The following is an 18844-nucleotide window of genomic DNA, read 5'->3' on the forward strand; positions in this document are numbered from 1 at the left end:
CAGAGCCCACTGAGCCCTTGAACTCCCAAGTTGAATTGAACATGAACCAATCCATTTGTAAATATCGAAACCCAAACCAAACCATTTTTATCATCAAGCCATGGTTTTTGCAATTCAATTCAATTCAAACAAAATCATTGCCGATTTCTACCCATGGATACACACTGGTGCTACCAAAGTGTCAATGGGGTGTTTCTTGAGAATGCATGCATGTACACTCATAGAGGTGGATGTAGCTTAGTTGGTAACATTGTCAAATGAATTTGAAAAGGTAAAGCTTTGAACCTTCCAAAATCTAGCTGATAAAAATCATCTAGTAAATTAGCCGAATTGCTGAGATTCAAATCACTATGACACAATGGCAACATGAAAATATAGCTTAATAGGATGATGCATCCCCAAAGGTAGGTCAATTTGAAGAAAAGGTCATGCATTCCACGTAGGCATAGCCCAAGATCTTTTAGCAGAAGAATATGTGGGTATTGAAATTGAAATGTTTGGTTAGTAAACAGATGGAGGAGAAGGATGCAGGAAAGCTTGCTCTTCCAGAGGTATTGCTTGAGATATGGGAAACATTGTTGACAATAGTTCGTGGGCAATATGATAACATGTATGGTTCTCCAGAAAATATTCATAAAAGAAGGATGAAGCTTCTTCACTTATGGAGGAAGGTGCCTCTCTTTGTAGTGACAAATCAAAGACCTCAAGGGAACTATCATCTTCCATGGACCCTTTTTTGATATAAAACCAACATGCTAATGTACCATATTAAGGTTCAACATCCCTGTATAAGTTGTTTTTGTATGTACAGGTTTAGGTGTACATACATTATGTTGTAAGCCTATGGGGAGATAACTTTTACTTGTACTTTTTCGATGTTTTTAATACTATTGAAGAAAATCTTTCAAAGAAAAAAAAAAGAAGATGGAGGAGAAGGAACTTTACCCCTCTATTGTTGGTCATAATAGCACCTAATATATGTATGGTTTCCCATCTATATATGTATGTTATGCCAACGGTTATGGTTATGGTAGGTGGCCTTCATACCAAAGCTGGAGAACCACCAAAGTCCTTTCCTTAACCATCTCTTTCCACTTCATTTTAAAGCATAACATGGACGTCCAAACTTGAGAATGTATTTGGGCCATGCAACATAATTGAGCCCTTTATAATAGCATGCTTTCTAAAGTACCTTTGGACACACACACACATACACACAAGGTTTCCATTGAGCCCTTTATAATAGCATGATTTCTAAAGTACCTTTGGTGACACACACACACACACACACACACACAAGGTTTCCATTGAGCCCTTTATAATAGCATGCTTTCTAAAGAACCTTTGGAGACACACGCGCGCGCATGCGTGAGCTTGAACTCTTGTTGAGCTCAGAAGGGGTATCCCCGGAAATCGACAATCTGCATTCCAATTCAAGGCCGAAGAAATAGTGCATGCACTTCCATTACAAATCTGGGCAAGAGTATGTGTTGTTGGGTTTGGTGTATCGTTGGGCAAATGGCAAGGAAATGCGTATGTATGTGTAATATTTCTGGGTCCACACAAGAGATTGGGTGGGTGGGGGGGTCCTTTTCTCAGAAGTACAAAACCTAAACCTAAACTTAAACCTGGACAAGGTTTGGAGATGAGATCTTCTTCTAGCCTTACGAAAAGAAGAAGCCCATGCCATATGTACATACTCTGTGTTTCTCTCTTCTTTCTCACTCACCACTTTTACTACATACATATTGTCTTGTCTGTCTACCATGAATGGAATTACTGTATGTATGTATGTATTCTTTTACGTACGTACATACATATACATATATGTATTATAATTGATTCCCCTTCCTTCCTTCCTTCCTTCCATTCGCTTCTTCAGTCACTGCTCAAATTTTTGCTTTGTTTCTTCTGTCTGTCTGTCTGTCTGTGCAGGGAGGGAGGGAGGGAGGGAAAGCCTCCTGGGAATAATAATATGTAAATAGAATATAAAGAAAGAAAGAAAGAAAGAAGGAAAGAAAGAAAGGGCGACAGAGACGGGAGAGTTGTTTTAAAGCTGTCGGTCATCATCATCAACAAGAAAGAAGAAGAAGAAGAAGACGAAGAAGAAGGAGGGAGGTGGGGAGAGGGACAGCGACAGAGAGACAGAGACAGAGGTAACAAACCGAACAAGATTAGCAGAAGAAAAAGAAAGAAAGGAAGAAATAGAAGGCCCACCCAGGGAAGATGAAGATGAAGATGAAGATGAAGATGAAGATGAAGAGAAGAAAGACAGCAGCAATGGGGATGGGGATGGGGATGGAGAAGGAATAAGGAAGAAACAGAAGAAGTAACGGAAACGGGAGATAGAAGTGTTCTCTTCCTCTCCATCTCCATCTCCATCTCCATCTCCATCTCCGTCTCCATGGATTCGTAGCAGAAAGGAAACAGAAGAAGAAAGGATTGTGGAGGAAGTGAGCGTGAGCTACATACAAAACAAAAAACATGGTGGTCTGCAGCAGCTCTCCACCTTCCTCCTCTGCGGGCTCCTCATCTCCGTCTCCATCTCCATCTCCATCTCCATTAATGGCGATGTCGATGATGATGATGATGATGATGAAGAAGAAGAAGAGGGTCACATGTTCCATCTCCTTCCTCCTCCTCCTCCTCTTCTCCTCCGCCTTCGCCTTCGCCCTCCTCCTCCTCTTTACCATCTTCTTCCCCCTCCATTCCACAGCTGACATTCAGGCCACCATCCTCTCCGCTCTCTTCGCAAATTCTTCCTCTTCCTCTGCAAATGTCATGATGCCTTCCAACCATGTCGCCTCCATATCCTCTTCTTCTTCTTCTTCATCACTGAAAACAGCATCACCATCACCATCACCATCTTCTGCTTCTTTTGTCAACTCTAGTGGAAATGCTCCTCTTCCTTCTGATAACGCCGAGAACTTGAGTAGGATTTATGGAGGTAAGACGAGTGAAGAGAGTTGGTTTCGTTGCTTCATACTGCTGAAGAGCATCGCGAGATTCTAAGTTAAAAAAACACGAGTTTTTCCCTCTGCTATTTCCATTTAAGACATAATAAAGTCTATTGTCTCTCGGTCTGTCTACTTTGACCAAATCTCTGCATTTTATGCCTTTCTTCTCTTGCTGGACGATTGTTTGTTATTTGATCCTTCTGTTCTCCTGGATGCTCTGTTGTTTCCTCATTCTTACTTTGATTCTCTGTTAGGGAGGGATTCTCTCTCTCTGATTTTTCCGGTTTCCCCATTGTTACTCTGTTGTTTCTGCATTTTCTAGAAAGGCGACATGGACAGCAGAACAATAAAATTATCTTTGGTTCCTTTTTTGCATCTCTCTCTACTAAGATACTCGTTTTTTTTCTGACCCTCCTGTTTACATGCTATTTTTTCCTTTTTTTCCTGTGATCAGGAGGTGATGATTCTTCCTGCGATCTCTTCAAGGGGCAATGGATCACAGAAGAATCTGAAACTACCATATTATACAGGCCTGAGACTTGCCCAATTCTCACACAAACACAAGACTGTCAGGGAAATGGGCGACCAGACAATGGATATGAACGCTGGAGATGGCGTCCTGATGGCTGTGAGCTCGCGCCATTCGATCCTCGTGTTTTCCTATCAACCTTGCGTGGTAAAACACTCGCATTTGCTGGTGATTCGGTGGCAAGGAATCAAATGGAGTCCCTTGTTTGTATGCTCTGGCAGGTAAGAAATATTGCAGTCCATAGTTTCTTTGTGAGCTATTTTGCTATCATCATCTACATGGTGGGAATCCATTTCTACAATGGCAGTTATATGAGTCTGAATTGGTCTCAATTTGGACATGAACTGAATGAAATACAATGGAACTGAATGGAACCAATTTAGTCTAGATAAGACTGAATTAAATGCAAAATGGGAACCTCTAGAAGAGTCAATTCTAATGGCATCCTGCTTTTCTTCTGTGTAGGTGGAGGAGCCCGTGAATAAGGGCTCCAAGAAGATGCAAAGATGGTATTTCCGGAGCTTTGATACAACCATAATCCGGGTATGGTCATCATGGCTCGTGAACACAACATCGGAGCCATGGGAGTATGCGCCTGCCAACCTCACCAAGCTAAAGCTGGAGGAGCCGGATCCGAACTTGATGGAATTGCTCCCGAGGATTGATGTTCTTGTTATCTCTGGTGGCCATTGGTTTGCCAAGAAGACGGCTTATCTCTTGGGTGGGAAGCTAGTCGGTGGCCAACTATGGAGCCACAAGAATCTCGGGAAAGGAATACCGGAAACAGAAGCATTTGGCATAGCTATGGAAACCTCTCTTTCTTCTATTGCCACGGATCCTCTCTATAAAGGATTGACGATCCTCCGGACTTACTCCCCCGATCATTATGATGGTGGGACATGGAATACTGGTGGTTCTTGCACTGAAAAGACCCGACCGTCCAGGCCTTGGGAGGTTGCTCACAACCCCCACACGGAGCTCATGCGCTCCCTCCAACTCCAAGCTTTCGCAAATGCATCTCGGAACATCTCTAATGGCTCTAGATTTCGACTGCTCGACATCACACCAGTCTTTGAGTCACGTGCTGATGGCCACCCGGGGCCTTACCGAAATCGTGACCCGAATAAGATCACCACACGTGCTGCTAATGGGCGCCCCCCACCCCAGGATTGCTTGCACTGGTGTATGCCTGGCCCCATCGACACTTGGAACCAGCTCATGCTACAAATCCTTAGAGAAGAAACCTCTTCCATTTGACACCCATGGCATCCATACCAACGCTTTGGGCCTCGGTACCAGCCATGCCATCGATCAGCACTTGGACTTTGTATAATTTGCCATCTCACACTTGGCTACAATTTGACTAATGGCTTTGGTAACGATCTACAATTCGCCCGTCAGCTTTCTTTGGTACATCACCAACCAACTCACAACTTTCGAGTCTGGGGCATTGGTAACAATGGATACCCTTTGAGATAAATCCTCCTCCCTTCCTTCTCTTCACAATCCTCTTACACTATCAAGGTGTGTGGGGTCGGTCAGTCGGTCGGTCAGTCCACACCAAATGTGTTATGATGATCAGGGATAGGTTGGGAGTTATAATAGCCTTACTAAGCTCGAGCTTGAAAGATTAGAATTTGTTCATATAAATATTCAATAAAAGAACGGTGGTTTCTAAGTCTCTTTACCATTATAGTTTTCAATCCTTCTCATACTCTTTTGTAATATATACGTATTGAAAGAAGATGGAATCCACGTCCTTAATAAAGCTCTACTTACAGAATGCCAACGCACTTGGTGGTGGTTTTTGGGGAAAATCCAAAGCTGTTTCTCTCAATACACACAACAACACACACTTTAAAGCAAAGCAAAAAGTAGACAGATTTCCAAAGTGAAAAGTCTGTTTGGAATGATTTCTAGCATTTAATAAGGTAGGCTTTATAGAGATCAATGTTCTTTCTTGTTTCTTTTTTGGCCTCTTGCCTGGGGGCCAGGTGTGAGTGAGTGAGTGAGTTAAATGATAGTGACAATCTCTCTCACTGGTATGTGTTTGAGGGAGGGGCCAATTCCAGACCTCTGAAGCCATTGTTACGATTTTATGTTGTCGGGGATGCTTAGCATCATACATATAGAAGTATGTATATTTCACATTTAATGTCTACGTGGCCTGCTTTTTTAACAGAATACAGAAAATTTAATGTCTCGTAATTCTGTTTGTTTTAGGATATTGATGTACCTAGAATGACTAGAAATGAAACGGTTTTTCTAACCTTAAATATGTGCTAATTTTCTTGGAAGCTTTAAGTCTCACCTTTGTGCAATGACATCACAATTCACGTGGCGCAGTTAAGTTTCTTCTTCGTAAATCTTCATTTTCTTGTTTGAGTATGCACGTAATGTCTTTTATATTTCCACATCTCACCCCTACCATTTAGTGATGTTTATAGTCCATTCCTATTTTGTTAGTTTATCTGTTCCTTCACAGAAATGGTTTGCTTTAATCTTTAACTTTAGCTAATAATCCTTGGGAAATGCATGTTCTTCTGCCCTTTGTTTAGTTAAGAATGTCAAAAAAAGTGATGTTTCACCACAATACACGAAAGTCTAATTTATTGAACACATGCACATGCATATATATATATTTAAACATGACAGAAATGTTCTACGTAGACATCGTATACAAAGAAAAAATGTCTAAAGGAACTATTCTAATCTATGCCATCTTTCAAGAGACAAGTCTAGCAAAGCATTAAACTTGAATGGTCAAAGGGGTTCACATGTTAGCATCAAGATTGAGACGAATTCTCATTTTCTTTCTATTCACATGCATTAGGAGCGACATTGTCGTGATGTTTTCAACACAGTGTGAAACCACCCTCAAAAAGAAGTAAAATAGTAGTTTGAATAAACAAGGAATTTGAAGTCAACTTTAATACTACTCAACAAAAATACTTTTTCATTTGCCAAAGAGCATTCGTTCTAAATAAATGGGCAAAGGATTATCTACAATAAATGATGAGGAATATAAAGTGAGGCGGTTTTCAAAAGTAAGCAAAAAGATGGGAAAACAAAAAATGCTAAGCGTGGATATCAGGATCAAGGTAGAGTAAAAAGCTCGTAATTTCCTCATTCAATGTCCAAATTAGAAAAGGAAAGATGCATAAGAAAGCTAACACAAAGAGCTTTCCAAAAATACCTTGCACGTAAAAATTAAGATCACAGAAGAAAAATAGTGATGAAAAGAAAACTCGACTCGACAAGCTTTTTTTTAGGGGAAAAAGGCAAGCAATTCTAAACCTATAAATAAGAGCCTATTCTAGTGAAGACGGGGGAGAGAAGGAACGTGGAATCTCTACTCAATTGGAAGGTGAATGAAGAAGGATCAACAACATCTAGAGGCATCATCAGTTAAGAATCTCCCTCTTCTATATTCCGCTCTCTTCTTTTCTCTACCTCTCTTCCCCCTTCCTTTATAAATTATCTCTCATATTGATATCCAACCCGTTGTAACTTGATTCTGATTTATAAAAGAATCTGTTATTTTGCAATAAACTAATGTTTTCTTTCACCTACGTGTCTTATGTGTTATTGTCACTTGCTCTTGTGTGTTTGTGTCTTGTGACTAGGGAACGTTTCGGGCTTGCCATGCACATCACCGTTCACCAAGGCATTCGAAATTTTGTTTCCTGTGTGTGTATGTAAACCTTTTCCCTATGTGTTCGTGTGTAAGCCTTCCTCTCGTGCATTCATTCGCCTTGTGACTAGGGAGCGTTTCGGGCTTGCCCATGCACCTCTCCTTTCACAAAGGCATTCAAACTTTTGTGTCTTGTGTGCGTGTAAACCTTGCTTGTGTGTTCGTGTGTCTTGTGACAATGGAGCGTTCAGGCTTACCCATGCATCTCGCCTTTCACAAAGACATTAAAATTTTTGTCTCTCGTGTGTAAACCTTGTTTGTTTGTTCAAGTGTCTTGTGACAAGGGAGTGTTCGGGCTTGCCCATGCACCTCACCTTTCACCATGGCATTTGAAATTTTGTTTCCTGTGTGTGTATGTAAGCCTTTTCCCTATGTGTCCGTGTGTAAGCCTTCTTCTCGTGCATTTGTTCGCCTTGTGAATAGGGGTTGATTTGGGCTTGCCGTGCACCTCTCCTTTTCACGAACACGTTCGAATATTTGTGCCTCCCTCATGTTGTTCATGACAACGCACAAAAACCGCAATTACACCCCATATGATTGGTTGCTATTTGACATATTGACATAGAAAAATGAACATTCATGTGTATTCTAGACAAGTCAAGCACTCATTGCTATGGAAATATTGTGGAAATTTTGAGGAGTGAGGTATTTATAGTGACCCAAACTTTTCGCTATTGTGATGCCCCACATTTTTTGGACCAAACTGCTGCTATCTAAGATGTTGAAACAAAAAATTGCAAAGAGTTTCGATAACGAATAACAAGTACAACAATGGTTGGGCCCACTATTAGAGACATAAGTTTGAGCCCATGGCATTAATCTTAAGTGATATTTTTAATAATTTCGCGTGTGAATCGATAAGCAATCATTTTTTGGGATTTAAACTTGTACTATTGTTCATGAAACTAGGCAATTGTGGTCCCAATCATGTTTGCAAGTGAAGTAATTAGCATGAATTGAGTAGTTAAAAAGTGGAATTTGATTGCTAATTAGTCTTTGCAAGAAATGGTGCCCCAATAATCTTGCTATTCGTTTAGGATAACTTGGTACCAACTAACTTTGTGAAGTGGGAATGATTGGTGCTGTGGTGAATTTTTTAAAATTATGATACTTAGTCTTTTTTTGGTAGCATTTCTCAGTTGAGTCAAGATTTTTCTAGAAATATCTGTATATGTGCCAAACTGAACGAATTATTTTAAGAACAGCCGATTATGACCTCCTTAAAGTGAGTATTAAATATTAAATTTCTATTGTAGTTTGTTGTTGGATTGGGTGGGGAAAATAAACCATTATTACATGTTAAAAGACAACCATATTACATGGTTTTAGAAGTCAACAAAGTCGCAAGTTAGCAGTAAATGATCTAGACATCAATGCACACATACATGGCCTGTCATGCATCTAGATGCCTGTCCAATCAATGAGAGCTTAGGAATGTAATCATCAATGAATCACATGCTGAACATTGATTAACGTTGGGCATAACTCTCTCTAAACATAGTCCTAATTTTACTCATTACTCAGGAATTCAAATTACTCATAATTTTCAGTGTCTTTTTTACTTCGCAATATATTCATAATACCCAATATAAACCAACAACGAAATTATTGTGCTATTTAACTAAACAATGCACACTTGCTGGCAATGCTGATGCCACACATTGATCTAGGAGGAACATGTTGGTGTTACAATGCCGACCTTCAAGTATCATGTACGCATAGACCAAATGGCTTCATATATGGCAACCAAACCTCATACATACTTTCAGAATCTTCCATCTTGATTATTTTATGGTAATTACTAAAAATAGTACAATACTTTTAGTGGATATGGTCAATTTCATACTAGAGAGCAGTCAGCGAAAATCATTTTCTAGTTACTAACATTAATATTTGTAACCTGACCTAGCATCACACAATCTTCACAGTAAGTGGTGGTTTCAACATCACACACGAGTGAAAAGGGAGTAAGAAATTCCTCTGTACAACTCCGAATAGCTACTCACTGAAAATCAACACAAAGTTTGGCCTACTACACACAGCATGCAACAACATAATGCCTCATTTTGACCGACAAGATTTTCACAAGACACAACCATTTGGCTTTAAGAGATATTGATGTTTTTACTATTCCCCTTGATGGATAGTTGGACTGGAAAGTTTTCTTGAAAAATGCAAGGTACATATTACATTGTACATTCCAAAATTTAAAGAACCCAGGGGGTTTGTCCGAATCTTTTTTGAAAAAAGAACGAATGACATTTGTTATCATAAGCCATAAAACAAAAACTCTGCAAAATGTTCTTTTAAACATACTCACAATTTAACTACTTAATGAACAATTATTAATAGAAGAGGAAGGCTCTGCTCTCATCATCCTGCTATTATGCCACCAAGAACATCACTTTGACCCCGTGAATATATTGCATACACACATCGCAAAGCATCCACCCAGCAATCCACCTCTTCCCATGTCTCTGCAATCTGAATGAAAATATTTCACAAATTAAAAAGGTTAAGGGCTTACCATACAATCAGCTTTCAATAACTCTTTTTGTTCATTACACAAGAGTCATTAATGCAATAAGATTTCTGTAAATGTACTTTTCATCCATCTCAACTGCTGTTACGGGCATGACCATATAATATCCCGTGGTCAGAATTTACCGTAGTATTCTATACACGTGGATAAGTGTGAGGGTTAAACGAGAGTGTAAAGAAGGGGAGAATTACTTTTAATCCTCGGGATTGAGACAACCCATTAAGACAAGTGTGAACTTGCTTGGGGGCCTTGGGTATCGTTATAAATAAGAGGCCTAGCTACCCTCATTTGATCATCTTGTTGACTATGTTGAGACTCTGTCTTGTGGTGGGTCAACTCTTGTAGAGAGCGCGCCAGCACCAGGTACGACTCAACGCCACGGCGGTGGTATGGGACGCCGATCGAGGCTCGAGTTCGTCTCGATCCCTTCGCTCGGGGGTGGTCGGGTGGATCGGCACCCTTCTTTCTCTCTCTCCTTTCTATCTATTTATCTATTTTCTATCCTTATCTAATGCTTACATTAGTCTATGTCTCTAACAATTGCAGACCGTTAATGTTACAGCTTTGCAAAGACATAGAGAACAAATGAACAATTATGGTAGAGTTTCTCCTAATGTGCAACAGCGACGTCCACATTCGATAGGAAAACATTGCATAAATTGATTTGATATCAGGGGAGAATGAAACGTCTAAGCTAGATTTTGTTTATAGAAACTTGAATTTGTAAAGAGGTTTTTTACCAGATATTTTAGCCCATGTACAGTGTCAATGCAGAAACCAGCACCATGAGGAAGACTCAAATCAGCACATGGAATTACTCCACAAATGTCTGATATCTCAATGTGAAAAGCATAAGGAATCTCTGATTTCAGACTATAACCATCCACTGCAACATCGCTTCCCTTTGTTGAGTCAGCTTCAGAAGAGCCCAATAAATCCTTATCTACCTGAGAGTTTAATAGATTTAATGCTTCAATATTGAAGTACAAATATACAGCCCGACATTTCCATTCTGAGACAGCAAAGAAAATGTATTTTTCACCTGATATAGAGCTTCATGATCCAAAACAAACCATAGACGTCTCCAGTCGTTGTGTGTTGCAAGGCTATCATTTTGTGGAGGAACTGAAAGATACCCTGTTTTGAGGTAGGCCAGTGGTAGCTGCAATAGTTAAAAAGAAAAATATTTTTTAATTGTGATTCAACATTCATATATAAAACACTTTTAGGAATTTATGGACATTTGTGATTCAGAAATTTTATAAACATCTGTTGTATAACAGGTGGGCCAAATTGTAGCTGCAATTGTCATAGAAACAGCAAAAGATAGCACACTTTATCACATCCAAATTTAAGCCCTATGATACAACACTGTATCATAGGGCTAGATAAAATGATATACCAATATATAATAGGCATGAGATAGATCATGAAGCCCTATCTAATAACTCTGATCTAACCTTAGATCGCACTAGTCTTAATGCACTCTTGTAAACCTGCAAAAAATAGCAAAGATCATTCAGGATAATGTACCGTAATGCCATAGAACAAAGTTTCATTGTTTTATTAACAAAGATACAAGGGATTTTAGAAACCGGATACTCAGGCTTCAATGCATGTGCTGCAGCTACATAAACGGCTGATTGACTGTATAACTCTGTTGCGGTCAGTTCATGATTACTAGGTCGCTGGTCTCCACTTCTTGTTGTGTCCTCTGCCAAACCATACTACAAGTTTCAAACAATGAGCATTATGTATTTTTGGGCTTCTGATCAACCATATTTTCATCTCCAAACAGCCTCTCTAAATGATTCGTTTACTCAAATATATGAAAATCGTAACTGATTTGTATATAAATCAATCACATCCTACTCTTTATCAAGCTATGTGTGTCAGGCCATAAATTCAATATCATTTCATTTTTCCTCAACAGGAAAGTAGATTGTATACAATAACAAGATGTGAAGGCTCCAACTATAAAGAAGATATGCTTACCATAACAGTTCCAAGGTTGTAAATGGCACGGTGGAAATCAAACTGGAGTGAAATTGCTGCTCGAAACTGTATACAAATAAAAATTATCATAAACTTTCCTCTAAGTTGACTTTGATTCCAATGTCAGTTATTCAAAAGCATACCTTCTTTACTGCTGATTTCACAGTGGACCTTTTGTCTTTAATTGGGACAATTCCACTAAGTTCCTGTCCATGCATTGAAGGCAAATACTAGAATATTGAAGAATTTGACACATAGGAGAGAAAAATTTAGAAAAGCATTCTGATATGTACTGGATATTCCAAGAACATTCTCCTAAAATAGAGATTAAACATTCGTTTTTATGTTAAATACACAAACAGTCTCTTGAACCTTATCCCTCATCAATCTCGATTTGAGAACATTACCATAAATGTGACAAAAGAATCTTGTTATCTATACATGTAGAGTCTCAAGTCAGACACATGTAATTTCTGCTTCGAAAGATCTCCAACATGGATCAATCTAGAATGGAAAGATCCTCAAAGCAAAGGAAGCACATGCAATGGCAGGATAAAATGGCTTTTATCTGTCGACACCTGCAGGATCGTGGTCCACATGGTTAGGGACTATGTGCATGACAAATTGCTATTGTGTGATCTATTTTAACCCCTTTGCAGTATCCTGGACACGACTAGTGTATCCCTTTATTGACTTGCAGCATAAGCAGAAGTGATGGGGTTGAAGAAAGTTGCAATTCTTCTATGTTGATGAGCTTGTATGGTTGCACTATTGTCCTTCAACAACTTCTCCTTGTGTCTCTGAGTTCCCACACGAATAGTCCAATGCGCCATTGATTCTCATATTCCATTTCCTTGGAGAGTGGGCCAAAGCTCAGTTAAAGAGGCGGTGGTATATATTGCTTATTCTTAAAACAACAGCACAGTGACAAACATAGTATTCTTCCAATTCCACTCCTTGATGACACAATTGAAAGATTCTTTCTTCTAGAGGTTTGCGTGCATATCTGCCTACCTCAATCTCTAACTAATGTGAAGAAGTTCGAACATGCCTTGTCACAGTACGAAGTGTGTAAAGAGTGTGCCCTATAGTATCTTCCTATTAAGAGATGTTGAGGGCTTTATCCATGTTCTTCTGTTATCCAATATGATAATATCAGTTCAGAGTACTCTATTCTTTTCATCTTTGGTCTTTTTTGAGTGGAGACAATCCAAGCTATATTTGAATGAGAGTAATGCCATGTAAGTAGAAGGGCTTCTAGCTACTACATGAGCAAAGCAAATGATACAATGTTGAAGGCTTTCCAAAGATCTACAAAGCAGCAAAACTCCTCTTTTTATGGGCTCTGCCCTTGTTGATAAGGGTTCTCGGAAGGTCAATATGTGACCCAAAGTTGTGAAACCCTTTCAAAAAATTGCCTGTCTGACTGAATGGCAGCCATTCCTCTCGGCCTATACACTCAATTCTAACTCTAGGATCATGCCATATAGTGTCACCAAGTAATGGCCAATTATAGTTGTCCTATAATTGCTCAGTATCATGGTGTCTCCACTCTTGAAGATTGACATAATGGTATGTTCTGACCAGCTAGTAGGCAAACCTTACAACATAGTTCTCTATTAAAACATGTGCCAGCAGTGGGAGCAAGAAAGGTGTCACAGACATAGATAAAGTGCTCACCCACTAATCCATAATGTTCTTGGGCCTTTCCTGTGATAAAATCTGTTAATAACAGCAGCGGAACAGTTGTTTGAACAAAATAGACACAACCAAGCTGTGAGAAGGCTGTTAGACAGTAGCAAAAATGGTTCCAAAGAGTAGAGACACAGCCAAAGAGTAGAGCTTGTTTGCAAGTAGCAGCAAAAATAAAGTCTTTACAAATGAGGCTGGAATAGCCTATTTATACAAAATTGGAGAACGTGGGTGAAATGGTTGTTTCATAGTTATGTGACTCTTGTACTACCAAACAGGTACAATAAACTAGGAATAAGAGGGAATATCTTGGAAAACGTGGACAAGAGAGAAGGCATTTAAAGAGTTGCAGATTCTAGAGAGAGAATGTAGAAGAGAGATAATAAAGATGAAAGAGAGTGCAGGTCTGGAGCTGCCACCCTCCAACATTTCCAAATCGTAACTGATCAACAGCATTTCTTACATTTTGTGGAATAGAAAAGCTAGATTCACGTGGGCATTAGCCGTGTGGCTGGGGGCTGCTTGGGAATATCAAATAGTACCTTCGCATATTCATGCCACATCTGGGGTTGCCACTCATTAAACATTTTGTATGCCCTTTTACTTTCTTTTCATGGGAACAAGTGTACATTTCTGCTTCACATTTAGCAAAATGTGATCTCTTTCTTCCTCACAAGGCATTGAAAGGTTGCTCTTGGTTGCTTGTGCAAACAAATTCCTTGAGTACCTTCGTGCTGCAAGTGATTCCTTGTGTCATGACATTCCTCATCATACTAACTGCAAAGAAATCTAAGGTGCAAGTGCAATTTAAAGTTCCTTCATTTAAGTGCTCATCATATAAACTGTAAAGAAATCTCTGGTGAAACTGCAAATTGTGTGTACAAATTCCTCGAGTTACTTTATATTGCAAGTGACTCCTAGTGTCATAACATTCTTCATAATATTAACTGAAAAGAAAGCTAATGATGTTTGGCTACATCTACATGCATAGCTATTATGAGATATTTTTACCCTAAAATCCTCAAATTGTTTCAGAAAAAGGAACCAAGAAAAGCATGAGCATATTTAAGTTTCATTTAAATGATAAGAATACATGCATGCAGTGATTGCATGATAAACAAATAAACATGAGAAAAGAAAAACACCTGAAGTGCCAAGCCCCAATTATTGAAAGCCTGTCAAACATACAACAAAGAACACATGGGAAATCATTCCATATGTAAGATATTTGATACCAAGACTTGAATAATTGAATACCTGTGGACTATTGTGGTTTAGCTGAACTGCTCTCTCATACCTTTTACATGCCTGCAGTTATTTTCAATTATTAATGGATTGCACTAGATTTTGAAATAATACATATGCATAAGACCTTTCGGACTTTCACCAAGTTACAAACAATCACTAATACTACCTGTTTCCACAATTCTTCAGCTTCTTTAGTACGTCCTCGTGCCTTAGCTCTATCAGAAATAGCAATTGCCCAATTGTAAAATGCCTGTTGCAAAATTATTAAGTTATCACAATCTAAAAATCAAAATGCCATTAGCAAGATTCCTATATCAGAAATGAAATATCACTGTAAAAATGTCACTTTAGTAGCCAACACTCAAAGATTCAAAATCTTATGCAGAATTGATAATACTAAATATAATAACAAGAAGATGATTTCAATAACAAATGTTTACTAAAAACAACTGCTGTGCTTTCAGACATGGTCTATAATGCTGTCTCCTATTTGTGGCCTTAAAAACCCACAAATCTAAGTAGATCTATGTGACCATTCAAGACAATTGATGTACAAGGTATTTCAGTTGCATATAAGTCGTGTTCATTATCCACTGCATATTTTGTAATAAATAAAGATAATGCCTGTAGCAATCCATAAGTATCTCTGGGGCCTAGGCAAGATTCTTGTACAATGCTTGACTAAAATATTTAAAGGTATTTAAAAAGCATAAACTCCTTGAGAAACAAGCCACCAGCAGTAATGTCTTCCTAACTTCTTCATTGCTTTGCTCACTGCTTTATTAGTTCCCCATTGGAGACATCACTAATATGATTACGTACTTCTTTTATTCCTTGCCAGTTCTATTGGAACCATTCACAAAACTACACTTAAAAAGAGAACAAAATAAGCACAACTATGAGACGCAAAAAAAATCAAGAAAAGTTCTGATCACTAAATCAAATTCCAGATTCTTACATAAACTGAATTCTAAAACATAACCAAAGATAAAATATGTGTACACACCTCATGCAGAGTGGGACAAAGGTCAGTGGCAGCCTTATACTTTACACAGGCTTCTTCCAAAAGTTGATCTTTTGCAGCACCACCAGTGTCACCATCAAGAATGTCTGCACTTTCCTAAGATTGTGCCATCATCACGCTTAATTTACATATTGGAAAGAGAAAAAAAAATCCTTATGAAACAATAATATGCTCTTAATGATCTACACCTGTAAAACTAGGGCCCAATTATATAATGCATCATAATCTTGAGAGTTCCTCTGTACTGCCTTTGCACACCTAGAAAATCAAAGATAAGTATATTATAAATGAAAAGATAACTTAATAATGGAATCGCCTAAAGTAGAGAAAATAGAAACCCCTTCATGGAAATCTCATTTATGTTCTTGTGCACATTACCGTTTTGCAGCAAAGGAAAGAATCCGCTGCCGTGAATGTGTCTCCCCATCTCCAAATGCAACAGCATTGTACAGCTCATCTGCACCTAGGATTGAAGGAGCTAGAGATTGACTTTCAATCTCATAGCTGAAACAAATTTACATTAGCTTCCTCTGGAAGAGAAACCATAAGTCAAGACAAACTAAAACAAAACTCAAGATATTTCAACGTAATTGGGAATATGATCATCTGAATGAAATTACGGAATGCCTACCTATAAAATAAGATTATATTTCCAGTTGTTCGCACAAATTTTCCTTTTGAGAAATTATTGCTGAGGAAGAATTGCTACCGAAAAATGGGAATATACATGTTTCTTTCTACACTCATATGCTCCCTGCATCCACTACTTAGTACTACTATAATCTCTAGGAATTTAATTGGTTCCTCTTAATGGCACATATTCTGGTACAGGACAACCGCATCACATGTAATGTAGTCTTGAGATCATATATGTATGGCCAGTGATGTAGGAGAACCACCTCTAATAAGAGAGAGAAGTGAGCTTAGAATGTAATCAGGTGTATTTTAAAGCACATAGTTCAAGGGTGATTCTCGGCAAGCAATATAGGAGGAATGGTTATTCTTGGCAACTATACGGTATAATTTTATGGGATTGAGTGACTGAAATCGTTCAAAAAGGGTATCCGAGTCTAGGGAACCTCCGATGACAATTATATGAGTCTGCAAGGAAATGAGATTCGTGAAAACACCATGGCAGTCAACTTGATAAAACTTGTCCTGATCAATCATAGGCATTGACCAGCCACAGTCTCAGATTGATTGCCAGCCTCTTCCCACACAAATTCATTAGAACACTCTTTTTTCTGGGTACTTTCATAAAAGACAGAAGACCCAAGCTTTCACATGGAATGGGGACAAAGCCATTTACTCACCCATGTACCCATCAATTCCAAATTACAAAGAACAGAACAGAGATTCTTTACACTATCACCTCTGTTTCTTTTTTCTTCAATCTATGGATTGGAACGTCAAAGATGCTTTTGATTTTTTCATTTTATGCCAGCAACAATGCATTCAATACATTCTCTTCCTATGGTTCTTTCAATAAGATATTGAACTATAATCTTCAGGCCAGAAACTATGACATACTCTCCCATTCTCTGCTACTTCTTCAAAACTAATATTCAAAAGTCACTCTATCTACTCAAGATGGCATAAAAAATTCAGTAAATATTTGCATGCACCCAAACGCTGCTTTCAAATTATATACAAAATAAATCATTTTCATATTTATGTCTTCTTATAAGTTGTTTTAAGCAACAACTACAAAGGCAACTAGCATTGACATTTTTTCTCTTCTATTTCGGATCCACCTTTCAATAACTTGAAATAACAATTGATTCCCTTCATCTTATATAGCAGAGGAAACAGCACAAATAAAATGACTCCAGAAGATTATATATAGAAATAAGTCACGAGAAGACTGGTTTCTGGCAAGGGAAAATATGAGCACAGCCAAAGAATACCTTGATCCCAACAGAATGTTGATGAATATAATCAACACTGAGCGGAGAGAACCTGTGGCACAGCTAAATCATGCTTATTGCAAACGTGATTACAGAGTTTATATTGATCATTGTAGGATTAATGTAGTTGGAATCAGCCGGATAACAAATTAACATTTGTTGCTTTTCCACGAGTTTCAGTTTCCATTACCGTCAATCCTATTAATATTAAAGCTAAGCCTTCATAAGATAAGAGATGCATAAGAAGAGAATTCCTCTGAACATTTAGACCCCTCCAGAAGTAAAGACATCATCAATCACATGCAGATCAATGTCATCAGCTGCAAGTGGAAGGAATCTAGATTCAATGGAGCCCTAATTTTATCTAAGAAGAACACTTACACATGTCATCAAGAAGAATATTTAGAACGAATGTACATCTACAAAAGGAGAAGATAATGTACATGAAATCATGCTCCATTGGACTCAAAATATGCTTCCTATGCTATTCCCAAATGCATCAAAGAAGAAAATTTGCACATTAACACAAGGAAGAGATGCATCTTCATTGAAAAAGCATACACTTCAATAACCTTTAAAAGAATTTTACTTATGTATCAAAGAAGAAACACTTCCCTAAATGCATCAAGAAGAAACCCTTACACATCAATAGAAGGAGGAATATCCATTGTGGATTGAAGAAGTGACCGATCAGCTTCTTCTTGGTCAGAAGATTCAGGATCAGAATTGGCATCCGAGTCAGAATGTAGATCGGGATCAATTGAAGGAGTATTTTTCATGGACAGATCTCTGAATTCTGCAGCCATGATGTCACCAAGGGTGCCATTCGCATAGTGGGTAGTGATAGTATCGATGCCTGAAGGTGATGGAGGAACATGATAGTGCTCAGATAGGTTGAGGAGTTCATTGTCAGAGTCTTTTTCCTTCTGCTCTACTACCAGAGGAGCTTCCCCAGGTACTACTACTAGTTCGGCTTCCCCTGCCATGAAGATGAAGATCAGTTGGAATGTTGTGTTCTCGCTAACTCAGACAATGTTTTATTATTACACACGATATGGTCAACAGTCTTCTATTATACATATGTACTTACTTACTCACATACATACATAGATTGACCCATGCGTAATAAACGTGGTATTCGACATTCGTAATATTCTCGACATTCGAGAATATAAAACGCCCCAAGAATATTATAAAACCATCGTTTACATACATATACATGTACACACATACATATATGATATATGTATGTGTAT

At 38.4% G+C, this 18844-nt stretch overlaps 2 protein-coding genes across 2 annotated transcripts; one reads left to right on the forward strand and one right to left on the reverse strand.

Annotated features, from left to right (window-relative positions):
• Positions 1-2288: 2288 nt before the first annotated feature.
• LOC147864164 (protein trichome birefringence-like 18) lies at positions 2289-5189 on the forward strand. The gene is made up of 3 exons (XM_087319847.1): positions 2289-2947; positions 3412-3707; positions 3952-5189. The coding sequence occupies exons 1-3, from the start codon at positions 2485-2487 to the stop codon at positions 4741-4743; spliced, it is 1551 nt and encodes a 516-aa protein (XP_087175973.1). The 5' UTR covers positions 2289-2484; the 3' UTR covers positions 4744-5189.
• A 4089-nt stretch (positions 5190-9278) lies between these two features.
• Positions 9279-18631, reverse strand: LOC147864165 (protein HLB1-like). Its single transcript, XM_087319848.1, has 14 exons — positions 18231-18631; positions 16060-16185; positions 15870-15939; positions 15664-15777; positions 14824-14907; positions 14667-14717; positions 14555-14584; positions 11861-11923; positions 11718-11783; positions 11318-11449; positions 11183-11218; positions 10765-10884; positions 10463-10669; positions 9279-9664 (listed from the first exon to the last, which is right to left on the reverse strand). The coding sequence occupies exons 1-14, from the start codon at positions 18572-18574 to the stop codon at positions 9554-9556; spliced, it is 1554 nt and encodes a 517-aa protein (XP_087175974.1). The 5' UTR covers positions 18575-18631; the 3' UTR covers positions 9279-9553.
• Positions 18632-18844: the final 213 nt, after the last annotated feature.

Source organism: Azolla caroliniana, unplaced genomic scaffold (genome assembly GCF_043228905.1).
Source record: "Azolla caroliniana isolate FFs.n. ecotype wild unplaced genomic scaffold, voAzoCaro1.0.p SCAF_5, whole genome shotgun sequence".
In the NCBI taxonomy this organism is placed as follows: domain Eukaryota; kingdom Viridiplantae; phylum Streptophyta; class Polypodiopsida; order Salviniales; family Salviniaceae; genus Azolla; species Azolla caroliniana.

Coding starts and splice junctions, on each gene's coding strand:
- LOC147864165 (XM_087319848.1), bottom strand. CDS start 18,574: ATGGCAGGGGAAGCCGAACTAGTAGTAGTACCTGGGGAAGCTCCTCTG. Junction 14,718..14,823: donor CTGAAGAATTGTGGAAACAG/GTAGTATTAGTG, acceptor AAATAACTGCAG/GCATGTAAAAGGTATGAGAG. Junction 11,219..11,317: donor CATTGAAGCCTGAGTATCCG/GTTTCTAAAATC, acceptor TATTTTTTGCAG/GTTTACAAGAGTGCATTAAG.
- LOC147864164 (XM_087319847.1), top strand. CDS start 2,485: ATGGTGGTCTGCAGCAGCTCTCCACCTTCCTCCTCTGCGGGCTCCTCA. Junction 2,948..3,411: donor CTTGAGTAGGATTTATGGAG/GTAAGACGAGTG, acceptor TCCTGTGATCAG/GAGGTGATGATTCTTCCTGC. Junction 3,708..3,951: donor TTGTTTGTATGCTCTGGCAG/GTAAGAAATATT, acceptor TCTTCTGTGTAG/GTGGAGGAGCCCGTGAATAA.